Source organism: Oncorhynchus gorbuscha, linkage group LG05 (genome assembly GCF_021184085.1).
Source record: "Oncorhynchus gorbuscha isolate QuinsamMale2020 ecotype Even-year linkage group LG05, OgorEven_v1.0, whole genome shotgun sequence".
NCBI classification, from domain to species: domain Eukaryota; kingdom Metazoa; phylum Chordata; class Actinopteri; order Salmoniformes; family Salmonidae; genus Oncorhynchus; species Oncorhynchus gorbuscha.
This window is the reverse complement of record NC_060177.1, coordinates 56639894-56666373: the sequence shown is the minus strand read 5'-3', so window position 1 is coordinate 56666373 and position 26480 is coordinate 56639894. Positions and strand designations below refer to the sequence as shown.

General features: G+C 40.9%; 2 protein-coding genes across 8 annotated transcripts; one reads left to right on the top strand and one right to left on the bottom strand.

Annotated features, from left to right (window-relative positions):
• Window positions 1–2971: 2971 nt before the first annotated feature.
• Window positions 2972–16407, bottom strand: LOC124036110 (coiled-coil domain-containing protein 158-like). Of its 5 annotated transcripts, none has more exons than XM_046350256.1 (25): window positions 15964–16407; window positions 15760–15814; window positions 15440–15582; window positions 15040–15236; window positions 14765–14874; window positions 14322–14628; window positions 14139–14215; window positions 13860–13970; window positions 13581–13695; window positions 13136–13255; window positions 12703–12900; window positions 12132–12584; window positions 11696–11864; window positions 11105–11248; window positions 9971–10083; window positions 9599–9757; window positions 9422–9505; window positions 9192–9311; window positions 8715–8863; window positions 8424–8483; window positions 8201–8271; window positions 7816–7992; window positions 7504–7608; window positions 5357–5455; window positions 2972–3337 (listed from the first exon to the last, which is right to left on the bottom strand). In XM_046350256.1, exons 1-25 carry the CDS (start codon window positions 16070–16072, stop codon window positions 3297–3299), a joined length of 3486 nt encoding a protein of 1161 aa, XP_046206212.1. In that variant the 5' UTR covers window positions 16073–16407; the 3' UTR covers window positions 2972–3296. The 5 variants fall into 5 exon arrangements, 4 of the variants coding, with proteins under 4 accessions (XP_046206212.1, XP_046206213.1, XP_046206215.1 ...); XM_046350257.1 differs by having other exon boundaries at window positions 2973–3337; window positions 9192–9308; window positions 15964–16406; XM_046350258.1 differs by lacking the exons at window positions 2972–3337; window positions 5357–5455 and adding an exon at window positions 6880–7011 and having other exon boundaries at window positions 15964–16406.
• LOC124036111 (cyclin-G2-like) lies at window positions 15203–26023 on the top strand. 3 transcript variants are annotated; one of them, XM_046350263.1, is made up of 8 exons: window positions 15203–15303; window positions 22579–22708; window positions 22820–22957; window positions 23174–23424; window positions 23565–23643; window positions 23740–23838; window positions 24072–24274; window positions 24503–26023. In XM_046350263.1, the coding sequence occupies exons 2-8, from the start codon at window positions 22580–22582 to the stop codon at window positions 24615–24617; spliced, it is 1014 nt and encodes a 337-aa protein (XP_046206219.1). In that variant the 5' UTR covers window positions 15203–15303; window position 22579; the 3' UTR covers window positions 24618–26023. The 3 variants fall into 3 exon arrangements, with proteins under 3 accessions (XP_046206219.1, XP_046206218.1, XP_046206217.1); XM_046350262.1 differs by lacking the exon at window positions 15203–15303 and adding an exon at window positions 15552–15665; XM_046350261.1 differs by lacking the exon at window positions 15203–15303 and adding an exon at window positions 16921–17097.
• The last annotated feature ends 457 nt before the right edge of the window (window positions 26024–26480 follow it).

The following is a 26480-nucleotide window of genomic DNA, read 5'->3' as shown; positions in this document are numbered from 1 at the left end:
ACAGTATTGGAGGCTACAGACTGAGCTAATATGATGTATAACTTTTCCCATGGACTATAATCAATGGGCATCTTTTGTCTGAATACAGGGAATGGCATGCAACAACCTTTTTCATATCATTCCCTGTATTCAGACAAAAGATGCCCATTGATTATAGTCCATGGGAAAAGTTATACATCATATTATTAGATGTTGCTTGTTAACAAAAAGGAACTTACTTGGGTGTACTCTAAAATGTTACAAAAAGTGTTAATTCAATGTACTAATAAGTAAGTACTATAACAATCGGGCCATGCTGGAGGGGGGTGGCATCTGTTCAAACAAGAGAAGCGAAAAAATACTGAAGCAAATCATCAGGGAAGAATGATAATAGGCAAGTAATGCAGCAACATTGTTTCTGGGGGGAAAAACCGGTTTGGTTTGTGAAGCGAAAACTGATTTTATTTGTATATGCTCCTAAGAGGGGATCCCGAGTAGCGCAGTGGTCTAAGGCACTGCACCTCAGTGCTAGAGGCGTAACTACAGACCCTGGTTTGATTCCTGGCTGTATCACAACCGGCCGTGATTGGGAGTCGCACAATTGGCCCAGCGTCATCTGGATTAGGGTTTGGCCGGGGTAGGCCGTCAATTGTAAATAAGAATTTGTTCTTAACTGACTTGGCTAGTTAAATAAATAAAAATTGACAGCCCATACACACAACACTATTTGATCATATTGGGAACAAAAACTTTTGGGTGCAAGGGACATATCCTTTGTGCACTCTAAAAGGGTCCAGTGTGCAAATAAGGCAACCATTCATACATACCAGGACAAGGAGACTTTTAATTAGAAGGTAAATCATTTTGAATCAATTCTTCTAATCTAACCTGTCTGGGTATCTGTTTTCCCCACATATCATTCATTGTTTTCTCACAAGTTCCTGTCCTAGAAGCAAGAAAGTGTGCCCATAGCGCTTGGTTTGCACTTTGGAGGCAGTACCTGTAGCACAACAGTGAAGTTTTTCTCAGACAAAACATGAGATGTCAAATGCAATTGAATGATAATGTCCCAGCAATTCTACAGTTGAAGTCGGAAGTTTACATACACCTTAGCCAAATACATTTAAACTCAGTTTTTCACAATTCCTGACATTTAATCAGAGTAAAAATTCCCTTTCTTAGGTCAGTTAGGATCACCACTTTCATTTTAAGAATGTGAAATGTCAGAATGATAGAGAGAATGATCTATTTCAAAATGTTTGGCTAAGGTGTATGTAAACTTCAGACTTCAACTGTAGATGTGGTCCTCGTATTCCCAACTTTGAGTGGAAACTTTGCAACAAGACTAAGAGGATGCAATGCAACTTTTTGAAGTGTAAACAGAAATGAAAATCCACTAATTGCAGATTATAACAATGTAAATAAAATACAAAACAGAAATGTCTTATATCTTCATCTTGTTGCACACAATTTGAGGAAAAGCCTGACAGTACCTCACCTTTTTAAAAATTGTTTTACTTCTCTGCAGATTTCTGAAATCTACGAATTGCAGATGATTATAAAGAAAAAAACGAATGTTGTCCTGTTGCTTTGGTTCCCAAGTTGTTGGGACATTTTTGGAAATGCACACTCGATTGTCAACACACAACATCAAATGGAACAAGATATACAATGGAATATATTACAAAATATGATTAGCCATAGAATAATAATTCCACACACACCCACTTAAGTTAGTTACAGAGTTTACATCATGCAAGGAGTACTAATGTTAAAGTACACTGACAACTCACTGACTTTGAAGTTCAAGTATGTCACGTGTCACAGTGCCAAAGTTTGTACGTGTAAAGAGTGTTTGTTTTTTGGGAGTATGTCGGACAAATAATCCTGAGATCCTTTTCGATTCCAAATATTTACTTCTCTTACGGATCTGCCAAATGGCAAGGCTCCAGGGAGAGTCGGACCATGGTCAACGCAACTATTTGGAGGCATCATCCAGGTGATCACAACTTCCAAACGTGTCATATTTCAGTCAATATAAATCCATGACACAAGTGATGAAATCGTTTCCCAACTAGAAATGCTTGAGATTACAACATAGGGAGAATTTATTTTATGCCTCTTCAAAACCTTAAAATCTGACAGTGACGGTTAACAAACCTCAGGGTTCAAACAAGCTCATTTCAAACTTATTTTCATATTTTGAATACATTAATACTTTTTCTAGTCCTTTCATATAATGTATACAGTACAGTCTTGGTAAGGTCTATTTATTATCAAGTGTTCTGAACCACATACCACATTTTCCAGAGGACAGTAACATGATGGTATGCTGGAAGATGGTAGAATAACCTAAAGATGGTACAATAACCTAAAGATGTCAAGGAAAGTAGGCAGGCTTTGTCAAAGGGAAAACTCCTTGTGAGATGGTCCTGGAGCCAAGAGGACATATTTGCCAAAGAAGTTAAAATATGTCAAATAAAATAAAATAAAATAAAATTGTATTGGTCACATAAACACGGTTAGCAAATGTTATTTTTATTGCAGCGAAATGCTTGTGCTCCTAGTTCCGACAGTGCAGCAATATCTAACAAGTAATATCTAACAATTCCACAACAAATACCTAATACACACAAATCTAAGTGAAGGAATGGAATAAAAATATATAAATATATGGATGAGCAATGTCAGAGCGGCATAGGATAAAATGCAATAGATAGTATATAATACCTATACATATGAGATGAGTAATGCAAGGTATGTAAACATTATTAAAGTGACTGGTGTTCCATTTATTCAAGTGGCCAATGATTTCAAGTTTGTACATAGGCAGCAGCCTCTCTGTGCTAGTGATGGCTGTTTAACAGTCTGATGGCCTTGAGATAGAAGCTGTTTTTCAGTCTCACGGTCCCAGCTTTGATGCACCTGTACTGATCTCACCTTCTGGATGGTAGAGGGGTGAACAGTCAGTGGTTCGGGTGGTTGTTGTCCCTGATGTTCTTTTTGGTCTTCCTGTGACATCAGGTGCTGTAGCTATCCTGGAGGGCAGGTAGTTTGCCCCCGGTGATGCGTTGTGCAGACCGCACCACCCTCTATTCTGGTAGTCTGGCTGAAACAAAGTTCATAACCTTTCTGTGACTGCTCCAACAGGCCTAAGCTGTTTCACAGTTGGCCGACAAGGTCAAAATGCTGTCAGAGGCATTTACTAAAGGCTGGGTCTTCCACGGTCCATAAATCCATGAAGTGGAATTTCACTGGCCTAACAAATGGTGCCTTGTTGATGTAATCGGATGCTGATGACACTGAGGATTTGTCATTCAAGAGGCTGTGATGTCGTTCAACAGTGTTGACCTCAGTCCTGTGACACAGCAGGAGGAATACATGGCGCAAGAAGGAATGAAAACTCTGAAGACCCAAAGTACACGACAGGCCAAACTTACAATGTTATACAATCCTTTCTTTTCCCACTGGGCACACAGTGGTTGTACAAACGTTGTTTCAACATAATGTCAATGAAATTACGTTGAACCAACGTGGAATAATGTTGAATTGACATCTGTGCCCAGTAAGTAAGCACTCTTTTGTCAGAATAATAAAAAATAAAAATAAATACCACAATCTAGTGGTCAAAACAGTAAGGCTGTATGTGATGACTTATTTTGTATGTGTTAAGGTTTAATTTGTCAATCCTGGTGTACAACATTGGAGTGCACAGTCCATATTTAAATATGGGCTAAATAAACAATGTACATATGTAAATATAACTAAATAACCAAATTAAGGGTCTCTGGATTTATATTTGTGACATCGCATAAGAACTGCCCGATTTAGCGCCAAAACACCGTTACCTTAGTATCCACATAACGAACAAACTTTCGATACTGGAATTATTAAAGGGTCGAAGGGCAAGACTCGTTTTACTGTTCAATACATGGACAAAACAAGGATACGTAAAGACTGAGAGAACATTTTTTTAAATGGACCAATGGAGATCAGAAAGATGATGCCTGCCTACCCTTGGTAATGTGGATGTGCTGCTAGCTTGCCGGTTACATCTCTCACACAAACATTAGCTAAAGATTGTCGGTCGACCATTAGAGTTAACGGTAGCCCTTAGACCGGCAGATGGCGACATTGCGTCGTTTCATTTGACCAATATGACTGACAATCTGACTCAATATCGCCAGCTGCCGGCCTTAGGGCTAAATTTACGGTTAAGTCCTTAGCCAATCCCACTTTAGCTAGCTAACGTTAAAAGACAGTACTGTGTTGCATTTGTTATAGTGATTACAGTCATACAGTCATATCTGGCTGACATATTTTGTCAGAAGTTTAATTGACTTAGTTGGCCCAGCGTTGTACGGGTTAGGGGAGGGTTTGACCGGGGTAGGCCGTAAATAAATTTACAAATAAAAATGTGTTTAATTGACAAATAATTGAAGACCTTCCACAACCCACTCTCGCTGGACCTTCCAAATGTGGGCAATGTGAAAGTAATCACCGTTTAGCTTTTACCCTACAGGGACAAGGAAAAATGTATTGAGATATTCAATGGGCTATCATCGTTAAGTAACATAGTAGATACAAAGCATTGAAGCGTTTAACTGCAGGGCACTCCCACATATGGAGGAATGTGACTACCTGATGTAGGGACACAGTGAACAGTTGGGAGATGGGGCCAATTTAATCGTAAAACGTTTCCTTGGTGTTAAATACAGTCTGTGAACAAATGTAAAAGTTATAGATTGATGGTTCGGATTACGGATGCCATATTCTGTTCCAGTTAAAGGGTTGTACAGATTTAGTTAGATCTGCGGACCATACTTTAATGGCTAGCTCAGAATTTGAGCATTCTAAAAGTTATTTCTGGAGATCAGTTATTTTGTGAGCCCAGATAATTAATTTATAAATCCCATCATTGGATGGTTCTGTAGTTGGGATGTCCTTACATCTCTCTCTGATAAAACACAAAAGGAAGTGCTTCTCAAAATAGCAGGCTTGCTTCTCTAAGCAGAATGCTCTGCAGCAGTGGAGCACAAACTCAAACAGCACCCTCTGGCTCTGTACCCACATTAAGAGCATGGCAAGCCCCCAGAGGTGAGTGGCAGGTAGATAACAAGACTAATTAGCCATGTCATCACATTGAAGATAAAAAGATGCCTCCTCCTTTTTGAAATAAGACATATTGAACACATTGAAAGGGTTTTAGTCCAACAGAATGCTTCATCTGTGTCCGAGAAACCAGACCCTAAAATATACATCAGATGGTCCACGCACACACAATTCTGAATGATAAAAGTAATCAACTCTTACGCTGTTGTTACGGCATGACTTTGTTTTGCTTACTTGTAACAACACAATTGAATGTACTACTTACGGTTTGTCCTTCGTCTGATAGTTGTTTGATCAGGTTGTCCTGGGGCCGGATGTGTGTGAACAGAGCTTCTAATTGACTTCACCAGACGACTGCACTGAGCTGTGTGAAACCATCATACAGGAATCCGAGTCAGAGGAGGAAGTGAGAGAGGGACCATCTGTCACTGCAATGTCATTTCCAGTGAAGTTTGTTTTGGGGCAAACTCTTCATTACTAGGGTATAAACTGTACATCTAGTGCAGGACCGGTTCCTGGCATAAGCGATTGCTTAGGGCGCCCGGCCACAAGGGGACCGGTCATGCCAAATAGTGTCCACCTGCCAAAGTGTCCCCCCTGCGTCACAGTGGGAATCCCATTGTGATGCAGTGGGGGACACTCTTTGGCAGGTATTATTTAGCATGACAGGCCCCTGACCAAAAATAACTCAGTCGGGATCTCGACTTACTATTGAGAGTAAGATTAGTCTTGCCAGCTATCTTAATGTGTAGACCAATATAGCAGTCTATTTTTTTTTCTTGTTTCCTGCCTATGTAAAAAATATAATATATATATATATATATATATATATATATATAATAATAATAATAATAATAATAATAATAATAATAATAATGCTCATGTTCAACAGAACAAACCAGGAACTAAAAGCCCCAAATATGGAGCATGATTCCTAGATGCTAAAACATGGAAGTAAAGAGATGCTGATGAACCATTACGAGACCCCAATATCATCCCTGAGGACATTGAGTTTCCACCAGAACCAAGTGAAATGGTGAGTCTTTGGTATAACTCGTCCTTGTTCTTTGTGGGTATTTATGAGACAATTGATTTTGAGAGACCATCAATCCCCCTTGACGTTTCAGGTAAAATGATCTGAAATTATATTAGATGCATGGGACTCAAGCGTTCATCATCAGCACGGGGCTGAGGGTAGGGTATGACAACATTGCTTCACGTTTACGTAGTGAGTGCTTCCCAGCACAGGCGCAATGCTTTTCCTGGGAAGATAGAGACCATATTAAATGGCAGATTATTATTAGATTCAAAAATATATATATTATATACAGATTTCTTGACTTTTTAACTTGGGACTTTTCTTCTATTATTCATTTTCTGAGTCTTCTCTTTGCAGAAGAGGAGCGAGACAATTGATCAAGGCCAGATGCAGCAGGCTCTGCTTCAACACGGAAAGGGAAATTGGTCCTTCAAGGCATGTTTCAATAGGCATTATGTAGGTCAGTTTCACAATAGTACACAAGAATAAGACACTATGCTGGTAAAAAAGAAAAAGTAGATCTTAATTTCACGTGTTTCCAGATCATGTTTAGAAAACATTGAGTCTGTCAATGCATGTACATCACAGATCATCCTCAGTTACCTTGAATAAATGACATATTTTATGAACAACAAGAGATCGTTTATCCTTCTGTCATCATATTTAGTGCCAATCTTGCTGTGTTGAAAGTAACATGCCATGGACATTGGCAATTTCAATTAATAATAAAAGACCATTCACAATCAGAGTGCCTTCATTTAAATACAAGTTTATTTTTGTTACACATGTAGACATTCACCCAGAGCCTTGCTTGTTATAAAGCCTCCCTTTGTCTTTGAACATCAACCTCCTCTCCTGACCCTTTATCATAGAGGACATGTCTGTAGAAAAAAAAGAGAAAAAAAAAGTTTCTCACAGAAAGTGAGTTTTATGTCAAATATCAAGAATAAGATGAAACAAGCCAATTGTGATTCCCCACATGGCAGTTTCTTGTCATTGTTGGTAGCCATCTGGCCATCCAGAATCAAAACAAGTCACGGACTTCTGCCCCATTGAAGCGTGTGCAACGTTTGTGACGTTGTCAGCATATAAACCATCTATTTATACAATCATGAAATTGACCTACCCAAGCCAATATCCTATTTTTTTCTGATTACATTCCTATTAAATATTTGTCTGCTACACGAGGCAGGGAAGGACAGACATAAGTCTGGATTCTCACAACTGTAGAGTGTGGACAACATTGGTATCTAGGCTAATTCAACACTAAATACAGATTCAGTTCTTTAGCACGGATGTCAGTCACCGACCACTGCACAACAGTCATATGAACTCAAAATGAACTCAAAAACCAGTGGCTTGGCTCAACAAACCTTGGTTCTTCATCTGCAAGTCCTCCACCATGTTTTGAAGGCTGTCCAGTTTTCCTTGCAAGTGCTTGCATGTTCGTCCTGTCAACTCAGCCTGCGGATTGGCCACTGGACAAACATTTCAAGTGAAACCACAAGTAACTCACTCAAAAAGGTCAACAGATTAGAGTTCAGAAATGCAAACATTATTATGACGACATACTGTAGTAACAGAGGAACTTCAAGCCCATTTAACTGGTGCAAAGAAGGCCTCGGTCATCTCCCACATTGGTTACACAACAGAGGTGTAATAACACTGAAGGCAGTTGGACTTACATGTGCACATGTCTGCAAGAGGGCTTTCTGCCTGAGGCAGAGGCCTGCTCGGTTGTAGATGCGTGGGGCTGTGATCAGTAGTCAGGAGTGAGTGTACAGGGGACGTGTGGCCCAGTGCCGTGGCTCGAGGTGACGATGTGTAGCAAGGCAGAGATGCAAGAAAAGAGAAGTCCCGGCCTGTAGAAATAGCAAACGATGTCTAAAGTGGAGGAAAGATTAACTGATCAAAATAGTGTGTTCCTTAATCATATTACGTTTGAGGGGACCACAGGGATGATAAAGGAGACTCGAAGAGTGATACGAAACGTGTGAAATAAGGGAAATTAAGCACATGCTTTGTTAACTGTGTATATGTGGTTGGTCGTACCAACAAAGACAAACTCACTCTCGCTTGAGAAGGTGCTGTTTAAATTCCGCTCATCCAGATCAGTTGTCCTAAGGAGGTGAGGCACACCACTACACATATTGCATACACAAACATGCATTAGAACGATCCCACAGACACTGCACATGCATGTGGCCTGAGTAGTAGACACAGGTAGGGGCTGGTTGCCAACTGCCATGCTCAGGCAGTCAGACACAAGAGGTTCAAGGATACATGCTCTTACCTGCTGTAGGTCCCCTTTGTCGTTTTGCCATCGTTTGTAAAACAATTGGTGACTTCATTGCTGTAAGATAAATATTGTATTGTCTTACATTTGAATAAGAGGCTGCACATTATTTTAGTTAATGGGTTGATTGAGAACCAAATAGAACACAATCTTTGTAAACATTTGCGTAAAAGGTCACTAGTGGTTGTGAAATAAACAGATTGGTGCACTATAAAATGTGGGGTGAAAACTAGTAACATCATGACCTCTAATGGTCACGTGATCTCTAATAGATGAGGCCATACTTACAGGGTGGTCCTGTGCACTCTCTCTGGAGCAGACGTCCTTTTGATAATGCTGGTGTGTGGTCCGGGGTTCTCAGAAATCACACGTCGCAGCTCTTTGACTAGAGAACGCAGCTCCATAGTGGGGCTTTCCAGCAGCCTCTGCGACTTCAACTGCAAGAGGGGTGAAGAGGTGCTGTGTAAAATACCATTATGGCCAATACCAATAAGGATTACAGTATATTCAACACATACATCTTTTGTTTACTATCTGGAATCCCTCCATGCTTTGAATAAATTGGCTTAAATCCGTCCGAGTCAAACGGTTGATGAGCGAGTCTGTCGTGCTACCACAGGAATGCAATCAGGGTGTGTTTTTAATTTTGGGGAAGTCAGATGTGCTGAGCTTGTATCTTTGTTTTCCACAGCTGAATAAACAGCGATAAAGCCAGGCCCTGGGAGGATTGGAGCCATTTTGTAGGAGATTTCTGTATTGATTTACCTCTAGCAGGCAGTTAGAGCAGTGCTGGGTTGAGGTTAGTGCATTCCAGGCTGTTGGGCTTGTAGGGGAAGAACGCTGAGCATTCCCTGTGTCTCGCAGGTTTTGACCCTGCAGCTCCTGCTGAAAAGACACAGCACTTGAAAATGCACACAGTAGAAAAGGTAGGGACAGAAACAACAAGACATAATATGCATTAGAGGCAAATGGACACCAGTCTTACTGAACTGTACCTGAGCATGCTGCAGCTTCAGCCGCACAAACGCCTGCTCTTGCAACTGGATGAAGTCTTGACAGTCAATAACACTCCCAGACATCTGAGGAACGTAGCAAGGGGATCAGTCAAAGCATATATATATATTCATACTGTGTGATGAAGTGAATTTACATACAAGGTAGTGCCACACCACCTTGTGTAGGGTCGCCTCCAGTTTGGCCACTTTCTCCCTGAGCAGTCTCTCCATGGAACGGACGGTCTCCAACTCAGTTGCCATCTGTCTCTTCTCCTCTGTGACTGAGGCCAGCTCCTGGAGCTGACGCTTACTCTCCAGACTCTGGTAATGCTTTTCCTGTGAAGAGAGAGACCACATTGAATGGCAGATTATTATACATTTAAGTAAACACTAGAATCCCTTGTTGTTTAAAACCCCTACATAATTAAGGACACGGGCCTTTTTTCTGTTGGAAGTCAGGGCACTTGTAATAGTGAGAGAATGGGGATTAACTCAGAATTTTGAGTTTTGCATCATAGAGCCCTAAAGCAGACTGTCAGGTGTTCCTACCTGGCTCAGTTTGTCCATGGTTTCCTCCAGTAGTTGGATTCGGCCCTGGAGAGAGTGAATCTGGTCTCGCTTAGTTTTTATCTGCTTCTGCATTCCCATGGCAACCTTCAGGCCTGGACAGAAAAGGTGATGCAGGGCAGAGAGGATGAGTCAATCAAGGTTCATCTACTCTCATCTCTTTCTGTCTCAATGGAGGGGGAGAATTAATTAAAGCCTACATTATACTGAAATTTTATTTACATCCAAATTGTCACACAAGCTATTAACAAAAGGTGTATGCCCAATACAAAAGTATAACAAACTCGTTGCAGCTCTGCCACAAAAATGGAAGAGGCAATTGCTAAAAAGAGACAGGAATGAATTTGTTGGCCTGCCTCCAAAGAAAATCCATGCATGGCTTAAAATGACTAGTATAAATTGTAAAATGTATCAGTTTTACTTAAGGTCGAGAGGTTTGACAACTATATCAAGGCATCGTGTTTATGAACTGATAGAGAACTTATTGACACATCAAAATACGTTCTTTTCAATTAAAACCATTATATAAAATTCTCGCCACAAAAATAAGGCTCAATATATTGGGGCATTGAACAGACTCTGCCACTAGGAAACAGAACCAATAGATCATCTCTTTTGGTTCTGTCCTTCGGGGGCTCACTTTTGGTGTCAGGTCCAGGACTGGTTGTTAAGTCACGATGTCTGTGTGGACCTACAAACAGTACTGTTAGAAGATCTGAAGAACCACGATCAAACAATGGAAAATATGATTATACTCTTAGGTAAACAATTTATTTTGGGGGGGGGCAATCTCGATAGAAATGGTACAAATAGAGAGGTTTAGACCTTCGTTAAGACACCACAGTAAAACAGATGCATATATTGCAAATCAAATAGTAAAATGGTAGTGTACTGGGAAAGATGGGTTAGTCTGGAAATATGTTGGTGGGATAAAAAAATAATTAAAAAATGTATTTCTTCCAGAGCTCTTTACTCATCCATTGCAATAGTCAGTTCTCTCAACTAAAAACCTCATGCCTAAACACAAGAGTATATTTCCCATAATCATACAAACACAAAATTCTCTACTATACTATAAATGTTTTCTGTGATGTTTGTCAGATGTGCAGTGCTGACCGTGTCCGTCCACCCCCTCTAGGGTCCTCCTGGCCTGGTCCATCTCAGCCCGGGTGGTCTTCAGCTGGGCTTTGAGACTCACCACCACACCCTCCTGCTCCTCACTCTTACTGCTGTGGAGCTTCTTCAACTCCTCATGCTCCTCTGGACAACAGACAGATGGACACACACACACAAACACACACAAAGCACAATGAAGGCTTGATGAACATGAAACGCATGCTGAAGTGTTTTTCCAACACAGTTTAGCAACTTCATCATTATTCTTGCCTTTTGCCACTAAAGACCTGTATTACCCCAAAGACTGGAGAAATGGAGGCCGTTATATCTAATCATTGAAAGGTCTTCAATATTACAGAATTAATAAAGATCATAATTCATAGAGAAACGTTAACAAATAACAGTTTGGTCACAGGAGTAAAACATTTAATTGGCTAAATCAAGGACACGACGTCAACACAATCGTTTATGTTGATTAGAAGGCCGGCCTCAAGACCGATAACCACAACATTATCCTGCTGATGAAAGAACGGACAGAGTGCACTGGGAATATTCTCATATGAAAGCCATCTATAATGACAGCTAGTGTACCTGTGAGGGTGACCAGTTGCATGCGTTGCATCTCTAGCTTAGCGGTGAGCTTCTGTTTCTCCAGCTTTAGCTCCTTGTCACAGTAGCTCTGTTCGGACAGGCCAGCCTGCTGCACTCGCCTCTCCTTCTCCAGCACTGCCAAACACTCCTCACGCTGCTCCAAGTCTGTCTGTACAGGGTCGGACACAGCAGGGTTTGAACATTATTGGTAGGATAGCTTTGAAAACACACCCAAAATGAAAACATTGGAGTATTATAATCCAAGACAAGGAACAATTCTTGGTGTTAACTGAGGATTCCCTTTAGCAGCATGTATGACCTCTGACCCAGAGGTGGAGGAAACGACCATCCATGAAATTAAAGTAGCATGATGCAAATAAACTATGATCAAAACTAAGTAGTCAACTAACTCTAGCTAGCTAACTAACAAACCAACCCTTAGCTGTTGGATCTCCAGCTTGTGCTCACTGAGCTGGTTGCTGAGGCGGCTCTTCTCGTCATGCAGGGAGTCAATGCTACGTCCATGCTGTACGGTCATCTGGGTGGTGCTCTCCAGCTGCAGCCGCAGCAGGTTCACCATCTTCTCCCGGTCCTCCAGCTTGAGCCTCAGCACCTCAGTCTCTGCCCTGAGGGCCTGGCAGTGGCCCTGGGCCTCCTCCAGCCTGGCCCGGCCCTGCTGCGCCTCCTGTTGCCTCAGCTGCAACTCCCTGTCCCGCTCCTCCAGCAGCGCCTGGACCCTCTTCAGCGCCTCATCCCGGTCCCCCTGTAGGGCCTGCAGTCTCAGCTCCTCGTCCCTGGCCCTGTTTAGCTGGTCTGTGGTCAGTTTCAGCTCCCCTCGCAGCACAGCCAGCTCCTCCTGCTGCTCCGATTGATGCTTCTCGCCCAACAACTGGCAGAGGAGATACAAAACCATAAGTGTTTGACAACTAAGGCCTTGGTGTCATTTTTTATTTATAAAAACTACAACATTTAAACAAACAGCTCAAGGCTTTTAATTTAATTCTCACCTGAGCCTCCATCTGTGCCTGGCAGTCGTCTTTGAGAGATCCCACCAGAACCTCCAGCTGCTGCACCCCCAGGCGTCGCTCCTCCAGCTCCCTGCGCAGCCCGTCGCTGTTCACACTGTGGCCCGTGTCCCGCTTCCGCAGCTGTTTGGTCTCCTCCTTCTCAAGGGCCAACTCCTCACGGACCTGCCGGAGCTCTGACTGACCCCACACGTAACGCAGTACCCACTCTTACTCATCGCAGTTTGTGTTCATACGTTTGGATGTATTCAAAATATTTTTTTGTCAAAGCCACTTTACCATTTATATATCAAATACATTGATAGATGTAGGCTTTCTGGAATCTAAAAAATGTGCAATGTGCTTTTTCCACAGCAGCAGGGAGCACACTATGGCTGTATCCTCCCTGTTTATGTCTGAGGCTGGGCTGTCTTACCGTGAGCTGGCAGAGCTGAGAGTCCAGCTCCTCTGCCTGCTGGAGAGATCCGTCTCTCCCTCTCTGGGCCTCCTCCACCTGGGACTGGGCCTCAGCCAACTGCTTCTCCAGAGCACTCACCTGGCACACAACATCATGACAACCCAAACCTTCAGAACCTTCACATAGAATATTGCAATGCAGTGGAGGCTGCAGAGGGGAGGACAGCTCATAATAATGGCTGGAATGCCACTAATGGAATGGCATCAAACACATAGAAACCATGTGTTTGATACCACTCCACTTATTCCGCTCTAGCCATTACCTACGAGCCCTTCCACCCCAGTTAAGGTGCCACCAACCTCCTGTGTTACAATGTCTACCCCCTAAACTTCTGTTTGAATAGGCCAAGGCCACTATCATTATTCTAATCATTTAAAACACAATAGAGATATGTAGCCATTACCTTGTCTTCATGGATCCGCTGGCCATCCAGTAGATCGGAGCGCAGGATGGAGAAAGCTGACTCCAAGTCCTTGACCTGACACTGGTGCACTGAAGCCTGACTCTCACCTTGTTTTCTGGTCAGAAGGAAATAATGCATGTTTTTGGACACTTTCTGAAAGATAAGACTGATGTTTTACAACTAAATTAAAATATAGGTGATTTAAATTGAAAGCAAATGAATTATTTCAACTCAGGAAATGTGTAGATATTGTATTGCGAGTTAATTAACGTCTCTCACTGTAGCAATTCCACCTGGACAGACAAACTGGAGGCACTGCTTCTGGAGCTGCTCAATTTCTCAGTCAATATCGCCACCTCCTGGTCATGACTGGTAATAAGCTGCTCCAGTCTAGAAGAGAGCAAAGCAAGCCAAGCAAGGCAACTTGACATGTCGCCTCAAGGAACTTGTCGTAAACATACTTACAGTTTTTTTTTAATCAGAGAAGTGAATGAATGACTAATCCCAGGTAACCCAAGTGACTGAGGCAAGAATTGTCAAAAGTTAATGAAAAAGTACCTTTCCCTTTGCTCCTTCAACTGTATCTCTGCTTTATCTTGGCATTTCTGTTCTTGAGTCTCCATCTGCTCTTCCACCTGGCACAATGAGTTTGGAATAGAAAGATACAATATCAAGAACAACACGTCAAACCTTTGACAAAAGTGTTTAGAGTGGCATAAAACATAAGACTGACTGTATTACCAGCAGGAATCTTTCTCTCAGATTGTGATTCTCATGCTCCAAGTCCTGTAATACTTTCTGCACCGCAACTCCCAGTGCGTCATGGCTGGAGTACAAATAGTTTCTACACCGTTTCTCATAAGCCAACAGTGTGGAGTGAACCTCCTGTAGTGTACGCTCCATTGACTCTGCTTTACTGCTTTGTGACTTTGCTTCCTCCTCAGCCTCCAGTAGCCTCTGGTCCCCTGTCTGTTTATTGATTTGCAGCGCTCTGATTATTGCATGCATTTTCCCCATTACATCTGCCTGTTTTCTGCTCTCTTTCATTCTGAGGGACAAGACAATTAACATTCACGCAACTTATATCCTTTACTTCCTTACTTTTACAGTTAAAATGAGCTGAGATCTGTCTAAAGGTATACAGTACAAATGGCCTACATTGCAAGGGTTTTAGCATGAATTACCTTAGATCAGTCAGGGCATCTTTCTCAGTCTGGACCTCGTGCAACTTTGTCTGCAGCTTGATGATGGACTGACGCAATTTGAACTTCTGCTGTTCATGAAAAGCACACATCTGAAAAAGTATTAGCAAATGTGCTGCAATCAATGGCAACTCCGTGGCACAGAATTGCATGGCTTTTGAATCGAATAACTTAGTCCAGGAGGCCTCCTTCAACCAGATTATATCAACAACTCTCAGCAGGAAAGGGAAATAAATAGTCCTCCATCTCAGACTAACCTCACTCAGCTGCTTTTGGAGCTCCGACACCTGCTGAGAGTAGTCCTCTATTACATTTTCCAAAACATCTTTCCCGGGGAAGGTTACACCACTTCTGACCACCATCAGATCTAGGCCATCATGGTCATATGTAAGAGGCTGGATCAAAGACGGTCGGTATGGAGACAGCACTTCTGAGTTCTCCTCCGATGAACCATCTGTAAAAAATAAAAATAAATACAAAAGGGGGCAATAGGTAAAACGTATCACAGCAAAGTACCACAGGTAAGCTCCAGAATTCAAAATAGGTTAGTGTCCTATTTTGACGTGTTACTGTATAGAGCTAGTACTAGCTAGCTAGTGTATACGCTTTTGCAATGACTATATTTTTATTAATGACACAAGAAAACCTCATACTCACCCATAAAAATGGGAAAGTAATTTATTTGTGAGGGCGAGCTGCTGGGAAATGTGCGTCCCATTTTCTCCATGGTAATTTTAGTTGCATGTTCCACCTCTTCTTGAAGCATTTGGGTCTCCTTGGTTCGTCTGTTGAGCTCCTCACTGTAAAGAAAGCCAACCTAACAAATTCGCTTCCAAATGGATGACGGTTCATGGTGCAAAAGGCAGACTGGTTTCAAATAGAGGTGGGTAGCGAACGTCAGTGTTTTGAAAAAGGAGGTAGGGCAGTTAACAGGTAACGTGTTATCCAGCTAGAGAAACTTAAAGTGGAAAAATTACCTCAACTCATCCAGATTCTTGTACCTTTTAGGGACAGTACTGGTGTCATTTGTACCTGTAAGGTAGGGGTAGTTATCTTAATAAGATAGCCAAAGAGGGTGGCTCAGTGCTGCCACTGCGGATGGCGCTAGGGACCAACACTATGACAAATAAGCGTTGCTAGCTAACGACGTTATAACTAGCTAGTCAGGTTAATTGACTTACTTGTTGTTGTTGGAATCTCGTGCAATAATCCATCATCAAAAAATTCAGACGATATATGGATCGATAAATCACTATTTTTAGGTATGGAATTTTGAGATACAGATGACATTTTATCAGTTGGTTAGCTATCTAGCCTTGTGAGATAGCATGTGCAAATCCACAAGCGCCTGCAGCTACAAGTAACTACTAACGTTATAACGTTAGGGAAGCTTAATCGCTCGCCATGGAAACCGTTGATTTCGTGCTTTCTTCAGAGTTGGTGGATTTTAGAAACGTTAGCTAGCTAACTCCACAAACTTGTTCCTGACTTTATAGATACTATGTCAAGAACGAACAGAAAGATGTTTACTTTACTGTTAAATACAAAATATTAAAGGGTAGTAGAACCTGTTGTCATCCACCGGTGCCCGATGGATGTTGTAGTTTACGAGACAACGACAGTCGTTGAATCCGCAAAGATGTTATAATTAACCCAAGATTAGACCACAGCCTATTGTTTCCAATGGGGACAAATGAGTCATAGTGGGCAGAACAAGCAAGGAGGTGGGCAGTGCCAAGCCAAAGCTAGCGAGATCCTATTGGTAAGTTCTAGCAAGTATTTTGCATGTTTCGTTCGGAAACGCCTACTCCGTGCAGTGCGCGTGTACAATACCGACATACGCCTTTGCACTCCTTCTAAACAACGCGATTTATTTTTATTTGGCAAAGGGTAACGTCTACAAAACTTAGTCCACTCTGATCATAACATATTATAGTTTTAAGAACAGAACACATTTTTGAGATCAAATGTGTAATCGATGAGAAAATGTGCAGAATGTCGGACAAAATCTATCTCGGTCCATCTTCTCCCACTACCGGCCACTGGGCTTCCTCTCACTATCATATTTGGTAGTGATTGGAAACGCCAAGCGGAAGCTTCACATTTATACATTCGTCGAAATATCTCTCATTGTTCTGTGGTTCAAGCGTTGTTGTATTTATTTCAAGACGGACATTATCAACACCAACATTACATTAGATTACCATTTAGGAAACATAGTGTTAATTTACGTTATAGCAAACATAATCGAAATGGAAATGTGAATACTGATTTGATATGTGCACAAATTCGTCTTGTTCCAAGCGTTTGGCAAGGTACGAAATGACTCTGTCTTGTTAGCTAATTTAGCTCACATTAGTTAGCCTAGCTTGTTGACACTTTTTTTTCTTTGCAGCTGGCATACTGTATACTCTTAAGCATGTAATTTTGACATACATGGGATCGTTTTTCATTAAATATTATTAACGTTAATTAATTGCGTCAAAAATAATGTCCCAATATGAGCTTGATACGTGACCTATATACGACCGTTTTTTTCCCCAGCTAACGTTAGCAGCAAGCTAAATAATATAGTAATCATTCAATGTTTTTTATTTAACCTTTATTTAACTAGGCAAGTCAGTTAAGAACAAATTCTTATTTACAATCACGGCCTACCCCGGCCAAACCAACCCAGACGACGCTGGGCCAATTGTGCCCCGCCTATGAGACGAGACTGCTTGCTTTTCAATACATCCATTCTACTATCAGTAACATTTTGTTGGATAACTTTTAAGAAATAATGTTAAAGATGGCAGGCAAAGGTCTCCATGTAAACCATAAAACATAATAATAATAATGTTGATTTATGTTTAATTAAATAAGCCTTATCAGCAGTTTTGTCTATCACTGCATTTGGCTGTTATTTCTACATTTTGGTGAATATGTAATTTCTGTCCATAACATTATTTACTGACATAATTTCAGGTCTAAATGAAATTAATAATACTGCAAGCAACACAAGTTACAGATTTGGCTTTTGTTAGCTGATTATAACTCCAGCATTTACAATAGAGTTGAGTGGCAACTTCACTTTTTTTTTAAACTAGCTACTGATTTCAGCACCCAAAGAATAGCCCACAATTACACACAAGATTGTTCTGTGTAATTGTGTGCTATTCTTTGGTTGCTGAAATAAGTATATTTTTTTATGACATTTTATGTGACATTGGTGCTCCAGTCCACCCACACTAGACACTGCTCAACTCCATTTCAAATTGAGGAGTTGAGTTTAGTCTGCTAAGATTTGTGAGTCCTTTTCTGGATCAGAAATTAAAACTAATGATACTGACGTGAGAATATGTGGGGAATAAACCTTTGTCAATAATGATCACTCATATGCAGATAATGAGATATGATGTAGTTGTTAGTTAGCCAGCCTATCAACTTGATGAGGCTGCCATTTTAAACAGCTAATACTGCAGTCAGCTAGCCAACTAACATTAGCTAACCACCAAAACGTGACTAACTACAACATGAAAATAATATCGCTATTGTATTTCTGATCAAATATTACCATATAGCTAGACCCTTTCTGCTAAATGTGCTCTGAAAAATAAATAATTATATATGTATTCTGAACAAACCGTTACCTAGCAAACATTAGCTAGCCCTATTGTGTCTAAGCTAGCTAACCAAGGATATCCATGTGACTTCTGGCAAAATTCCTTTGAAAATCTTTTTCTCAATCTCAAATACTCTTACCACTGTTCCTAAATAAAGATAATTGTAGACAGCAGTGAAGTTTGAAGTGATTTTATTACGGTTAGCTAGTTAAATGAAAAACATTGAGAGCAATCGTAATGGCGTCTTTTTGTAGGCACTAACGGAGCCTTTAACGGCAGTAGAGCGCACCACCGCTAACTAGCTAGCCATTTCACATCGGCGACACCTGCGCAAGAGTCTCACTGGAGATGGGCCTGGCCTGAGTGCAATGGCAACTCTGTACTGTGGAAATACGATGAATTAAACTTGTTAAACTGGAACCTAATCGTTGTGTCATTTTTAGTTAACAGCAACCGTCTGTGCTCGCATAATTCCTTCACTTGAAATATTTGAAAAAGCATCAATATAATTTTCTGTTCATCTTGACCCACCCTAGCAACAACATAGTCAGAAACACTTTCTCAAAATAATAAGAATTAATCAAAGATATATCAAGAAATCTCATTCATTTGGAAGTTTTTGCCGAAGAGGTCTTAGTCACGCAATTTTACATCTATCTAAAATGTTTGGTGCATGAAAACTAGCCGTCTCTCGTCGAATGATAACAAATTCTTCATGTTCCCACACCTACTAGGAGTAGTACTGTTGACCAATCACCGAAGAAGGGGTGTAGGCTTCGGCTACAGAATATGAGAAGAGTGCAACTGCGTCCCGCAATTTGGGACATTCCTGCATCTCCTGTACATTTATTTATTTATTTACCTTTATTTAACCAGGTAGGCAAGTTGAGTTACAATTGCGACCTGGCCAAGATAAAGCAAAGCAGTTCGACAGATACAACGACACAGAGTTACACAGGGAGTAAAACAAACATACAGTCAATAATACAGTATAAACAAGTCTATATACAATGTGAGCAAATGAGGTGAGAAGGGAGGTAAAGGCAAAAAAGGTCATGGTGGCAAAGTAAATACAATATAGCAAATAAAACACTGGAATGGTAGTTTTGCAATGGAAGAATGTGCAAAGTAGAAATAAAAATAATGGGGAGCTAAATTAATTAATTAATTAAATACAGTTGGGAAAGAGGTAGTTGTTTGGGCGAAATTATAGGTGGGCTATGTACAGGTGCAGTAATCTGTGAGCTGCTCTGACAGTTGGTGCTTAAAGCTAGTGAGGGAGATAAGTGTTTCCAGTTTCAGAGATTTTTGTAGTTCGTTCCAGTCATTGGCAGCAGAGAACTGGAAGGAGAGGCGGCCAAAGAAAGAATTGGTTTTGGGGGTGACTAGAGAGATATACCTGCTGGAGCGTGTGCTACAGGCAGGAGATGCTATGGTGACCAGCGAGCTGAGATAAGGGGGGACTTTACCTAGCAGGGTCTTGTAGATGACATGGAGCCAGTGGGTTTGGCGACGAGTATGAAGCGAGGGCCAGCCAACGAGAGCGTACAGGTCGCAATGGTGGGTAGTATATGGGGCTTTGGTGACAAAACGGATTGCACTGTGATAGACTGCATCCAATTTGTTGAGTAGGGTATTGGAGGCTATTTTGTAAATGACATCGCCAAAGTCGAGGATTGGTAGGATGGTCAGTTTTACAAGGGTATGTTTGGCAGCATGAGTGAAGGATGCTTTGTTGCGAAATAGGAAGCCAATTCTAGATTTAACTTTAGATTGGAGATGTTTGATATGGGTCTGGAAGGAGAGTTTACAGTCTAACCAGACACCTAAGTATTTGTAGTTGTCCACGTATTCTAAGTCAGAGCCGTCCAGAGTAGTGATGTTGGACAGGCGGGTAGGTGCAGGTAGCGATCGGTTGAAGAGCATGCATTTAGTTTTACTTGTATTTAAGAGCAATTGGAGGCCACGGAAGGAGAGTTGTATGGCATTGAAGCTTGCCTGGAGGGTTGTTAACACAGTGGTGATTGACAGAGTCGAAAGCCTTGACCAGATCAATGAATACGGCTGCACAGTAATGTTTCTTATCGATGGCGGTTAAGATATCGTTTAGGACCTTGAGCGTGGCTGAGGTGCACCCATGACCAGCTCTGAAACCAGATTGCATAGCAGAGAAGGTATGGTGAGATTCAAAATGGTCGGTAATCTGTTTGTTGACTTGGCTTTTGAAGACCTTAGAAAGGCATGGTAGGATAGATATAGGTCTGTAGCAGTTTGGGTCAAGAGTGTCCCCCCCTTTGAAGAGGGGGATGACCGCAGCTGCTTTCCAATCTTTGGGAATCTCAGACGACACGAAAGAGAGGTTGAACAGGCTAGTAATAGAGGTGGCAACAATTTTGGCAGATAATTTTAGAAAGAAAGGGTCCAGATTGTCTAGTCCGGCTGATTTGTAGGGGTCCAGATTTTGCAGCTCTTTCAGAACATCAGCTGAAAGGATTTGGGAGAAGGAGAAATGGGGAAGGCTTGGGCGAGTTGCTTTTGGGGGTGCAGTGCTGTTGACCGGGTTAGGAGTAGCCAGGTGGAAAGCATGGCCAGCCGTAGAAAAATGCTTATTGAAATTCTCAATTATGGTGGATTTATCATCGGTGACAGTAGACCACTACATAGACGGTGAGGGGCAGGAACACAGTAGGTGGCAGTAATGCACTATGACGTTGGATTCCGACCGCTGATAAAACCCACAGAAGAGACGCGGCCGACAATTATAAAAACGTTAGGGCATCTAGCCTCAGGGGATGCCTTGCTTGACCACACCTTCCTTCCTTCCTTGCTCCTGCCCTGCTCTGCCTATTCCACCAATCCATTTGTTTCTTATGGACAGAAAAGAGCAGAAGCTCTGAGCTGTCCGATCAGGTCCATTGTTTACTGAGCGGTCGACAATGGTAGCTAGCTATAGCTAGTACACACGGGCAGATGGCGTCTTTCGCCCCAGGTGTCGCTAATTAGCAAGTTAGCTAGCACACGGTGCTGTCCAAGCCTCTCGCCCGCTGTGCTAGCGGGAGGCGGGGGCGACTGGTAGACAGTTGCAGTTGCACACTATTGCCAAACTTCAACTTGCCTCAATAGGAAAATGTGTGCGCTCGAACAGCCGGAAAAAAACTGTTTTGACTGGGAAGCATGCAACAGACTTAACTTTAGCTTGTTAGCTAAAAGCTGTGGTAAATAAGGTCTGTGGTAAACACAGGCTTCAGAGATCTTATACGTTTTGTTCTACGTGATCATCTTCATCATCTAATGTAACTTTTTGTGAATTTTGAAACATTTATGTAATCAAAATTATTCTTCATAATTCATTAAGGTCATGTTAACTGACTGATGTTATCTCATAGAACAAAACGTATAAGATCTTCTAAGCCTGTGTTAACCTCAGACCTTATTTTTGGCGTTTATCCCCAAAACCCAGTCTTTCCCCATAAATTTCCCCCATAGGAATGGCTGAACGAACCAGAGATTTAATTTCAGTTTTTCAGGACTACAAACTGGTGAGCTCTATTCTGCAGCATAAATCTGACCTACTGCCGACAGCTTCATGGCACAGGGCAAGTGAAAAGGGAAAAATACTTTAAAATCCCAGCAACAGAAGATGTCCTGACTGAAATAGCTGGATCAAATGTAAAATGTGAAATTGAGTTCTGATTGCGTTCTCAACTGTACAATATCGAGCATGTGAGCTCAGAGATGTGTGAAATTGTGACTTAAATCAGATAACTGAACCTTTTCAGATGATGGCATTTTCACATTGACCTGAAATGACCAATTCCAAGCATTTCAAAGGCACATGTTGACAGGTGGTTATGCTTAAGTGTTATATCAAGGATCTAAAATCTGATCTGAACAAAATATTATTGCTGATTATTTTCTCTTGTGTTTAGCTGTTGTTTTTATTTTTACAACTGAGAAACCTTTGCCTGTCACTGTTTTAATTATCAATAATGCTATGCTTTTCGTTTTCAAGAATTGTATTGGGCCTATTGTAAATCATAGCTAGCAATCTAGCTAGCTATGATCATGGGTGGCTGCCATTGACATTTTGACACCCTGTGCGTGGGGTAAAACAGTCCCCCTTTCTCTGAGGGAAATGTTACAGTTTATTTGTTTTGGATCTAATCACATAAAACAAAATGTTTTTTTCAGGATGCAGGATCTTCAAGACCTTGACAATGAAACATGTTGGCTTGTCAAAGAGCTAAAGTCATACATTGCTCAAGAAGCAGACTTTTTACCAAGGGAAACTGGCCTCAATATAATGGAGTCTGCAGCAGAGGTAGGTATTGCTATCCCAGTGACTCAGTTCTATATACTGTACTTACCTTTCAGTAGTGTTTTGATGTGCTATTTTGATGTTTTGTTGTGGTGTTTAACATTCATTTTTCAGAATCACAATGGAGTCTCTGCAAAATGCAGAAATGCCAAAGTTGAAGACCTGTGGAGCCTGGCCAGTTTCTTTGGTTTCAGCACCCAGACATTTGTCCTAGCTGTCAATCTACTGGATAGGTTCTTAGCCATTATGAAGGTGTGTCTTTTAAAGATATTTGTTTTGTGATGTGGTCACACTGAATATTCTACATAATTGCATATTGTATGCATTTTGTTTATTGTTTGATACCTGTCTTGTTGTTTACTTTGTGTAAATTTGCATGCTTTTTATTTAGTTTTTAATTATAATCGAACTCTGCAGAAGTAGCCCATTAATGCTGACTAGTGTATCACTATAATGGCATGTTCACAGGTCCAAACTAAGCATGTGCCCTGCATTGGAGTCTCCTGTCTCCATATTGCTGCCAAAATGGTTGAGGACGAGTGCAACATCTCACCCACCCATGAACTCATCCGCATCAGCCAAAGCAAGTTCACTGTGTCTGACCTCAGCCGAATGGAGAAGATCATCTCTGAAAAACTCAACTTGGAGCTCAAAGCCATCACAGCCTTAACTTTTTTACACTTATACCATGCTGTCATTGTATCACTTACATCAGAAAGGTGAGCACTTTGTTTCTCAATTGATCACTTTTCACATTATGCCATCAGTGATGTATTTTTCCAATGGCTAGAAGCTGTAAAGTTGATATCCTAATGATCAGTTGACATGAGGATCACATGAGAGTTCCCTTTATTTTAAGGGGGGAGATCCCAAGCATTGAAAGACTGGAAGCCCAGCTAAAAGCCTGCTTATGCCAGCTTATTTTCTCTAAAGCAAAAGTAAGAATTATTCTCAGGCCAATACACTTTTAAATGACAAGAATGTTAACTTTGAGTTGTAGGACTGATACGTTTTTTTCATTTTTTTTTCTTCAGCCATCGGTGCTGGCACTGTCTGTCATTACTCAGGAATTTGATGCCCTCCAGTCTCTTGCCATGTTGGAAATTGTCCAAGAACTCCAAAGGCACTTAAAGGTATTATACAGTTTACTTACATAGCCCTCAGTTTAATATGACGGTGTTGTGACCAATGACAGTTATTATATTGTTAGAATACAAAGACCCACTGAGGCTGACACTGGCATTATACTTTACCCTGGCACTGAACAAGTACCTTCTGGCTTGGATGACTACTCTATTTATTGATATTTATTTATTATATTTATATCTTCCGCCAGCTTCTCAAATGTTTCCTGTTCCCTTCACAGATTGTTGACAGTGAGTTACTCTACTGGAGGGGACTCGTGGCCAAATGCATGACTGAGTACAGCTCAAGTGAATGTAACAAACCAGACAACAAAAAACTGGTGTGGATCGTGTCCAGACGAACCGCCCAAAATTTGCACGCTAATCACTTCAGTGTCCCTGAACTGCCGACTATTCCAGAGGGCAGCTGGGATGAAAGTGAGAGGTAAACAAACAGCCCCTTTTAATGCACTTCACTGTTTAATAATATAATAACATTTGACTACATTAGAGCTACTGTATGTGAACATAAAGGCTCATTATTGAATTGTACTGCAGCGCAATGCACCACATCACTTCTACATTTCTATGATGTTTCAGGGAAGAAAGAAAAGTTAACTCACTAATCTGAAGATGGTAATGATTACATCTGTTCTCCCCTGCATATATTTAGTGAGGATTCCTGTGAGGATATGAGCTGTGAAGAGGACAGCCTGTGCGGCTCTCCTGGCAGTGATGCAGAGGGAGCCTTCTTCCCCTCAGAGTTTTGCAACCAGGGCAGAAAATGATACTCCTCTCTTTTTGATGAGCTTAAATTCTCGATAGGGATTGTATGTGTAACCAGGGTGCTAACTGTAACTTTTCCCTAAATGTAACTTTTCTTGTCGTTCGTAAAACATTTGTGTTAATTACTATACAGTATGTGTGGCAGATGGGTATCTAACTCAAGCTGCCTGCGCGACTTGTTAGACCTCTGAGCTAAAGCCTCGGTGTGGAAGCTAACAAATCTTCCGGTCCAAAGTAAGTTTACTGATCACGGGAGCGTATTCAACAAACCACCTCTGCTACATACGTATGTATTCTGGAAATACTGAATGACAGGACCTACCAAGTGCCTGTGTTAATCCATGTGCAGTTTTAAAAATGTTGTTATGATCTTATGATTTTAGATAGATCTTAGTGGAATTTAAATTGCAATATCTTGGCAGCTGACTGGCAATAAGATCTTAAAATGCCTTTTTAAATATGTTACTGGTGTCAATCTATGTCAAAACTTGACACATTCCAGTTGTCATTAAAGGGATTGTTCATCCAAATTTAAAATGAGACATATGTTTCCTTACCTGTCGTGTAATAAGCAGTCTATGCACAAGGTATGACAGCAATCCATGCTTTGGTTTAGTTTCCCTGGCACTGTTTCCACATGCTAACATTTTAGCATTTGTGGCACAAATCCCATTCAAGTCATTGGTATTAGCTGTTTTTGCACATCTACACCAAATCATACAAAAGTATCTCAAATTGATTATGAAGCTCAACAAAGTCACTTTTGAACATTTTGCATGAAAAATACAACATTAGATTTGTTCCACAAATGCTAAAACTTTAGCATGTGCTAGGGATGCTAAACCAAATAATGGATTGCTGTCAAACCTTGTCCATAGACAGGGTAAGGAAACCAATACAGTATGTAATTTGGGTGTACTATCCCTTTAAGCACAATGGCAAAATTATTTTCTACCTAGGATGTCCGTCCCGCACACTTTTAACTGTTCAATCAATGGGAAATACCCAACATCCCAACATCGGTACATTGTGCAAGTTTTACCGGTTTTATAGAATAGTATTAATGTAGTATTTGCCAATTCACCATGTTATTGTAATGTGTTTGTGAGATTATATGCAGGATGATACTGTATTCTATTAATGTTGGCTTGTATGGAAGTATGTCAATGGGATTCTGTTAGAGAATGATGGTGATTGTTGACTCAGTACACGTGCAAAATATTTATATGTAAATGAATAAAACATTTACATAACTTGTATAAGAAATTATTTTAAAAAAGTGAATGTGTTATAATTCTTTGTGAATAAGCCATTTTATGTTACTGTATGTATGTTACATGTTGCTATAAACAAACCATGTTTGCTTGGAAAAAAGAACCCTGCAAATAAAAGGATTTCAATTTTTAAACCCTGTTGTGTTTTCCCTATTATTGTTAAGGCCCAGTGCAGTCAATGATTTTCCTGTACTTTATACAGTGCATTCGGAAAGTATTCAGACCCCTTGACCTTTTCCACATTTTCTTACGTGACAGCCTTATTCTAAAATGGATTGAGTCTTTTTCCCCCCCCCTTATCAATCTAGACACAATACCCCATAATGACAAAGGTAAATGTTTTTAAAATTTGTTTTGCACATTTATAAATAAATATAATTAAATATCACATTTACGTAAGTAATCAGACCCTTTACTTTATACTTTTTTGAATCTCCTTTGCAGCGATTACAGCTTTGAGTCTTCTTGGGCACACCTGTATTTAGGGAGTTTCTCCCATTCTTCTCGGCAGATTCTCTCATGCTCTGTCAGGTTGGATGGGGAGCGTCGCTCCACAGCTATTTTCAGGTCCCTCCAGAGATGTTCGCTTGG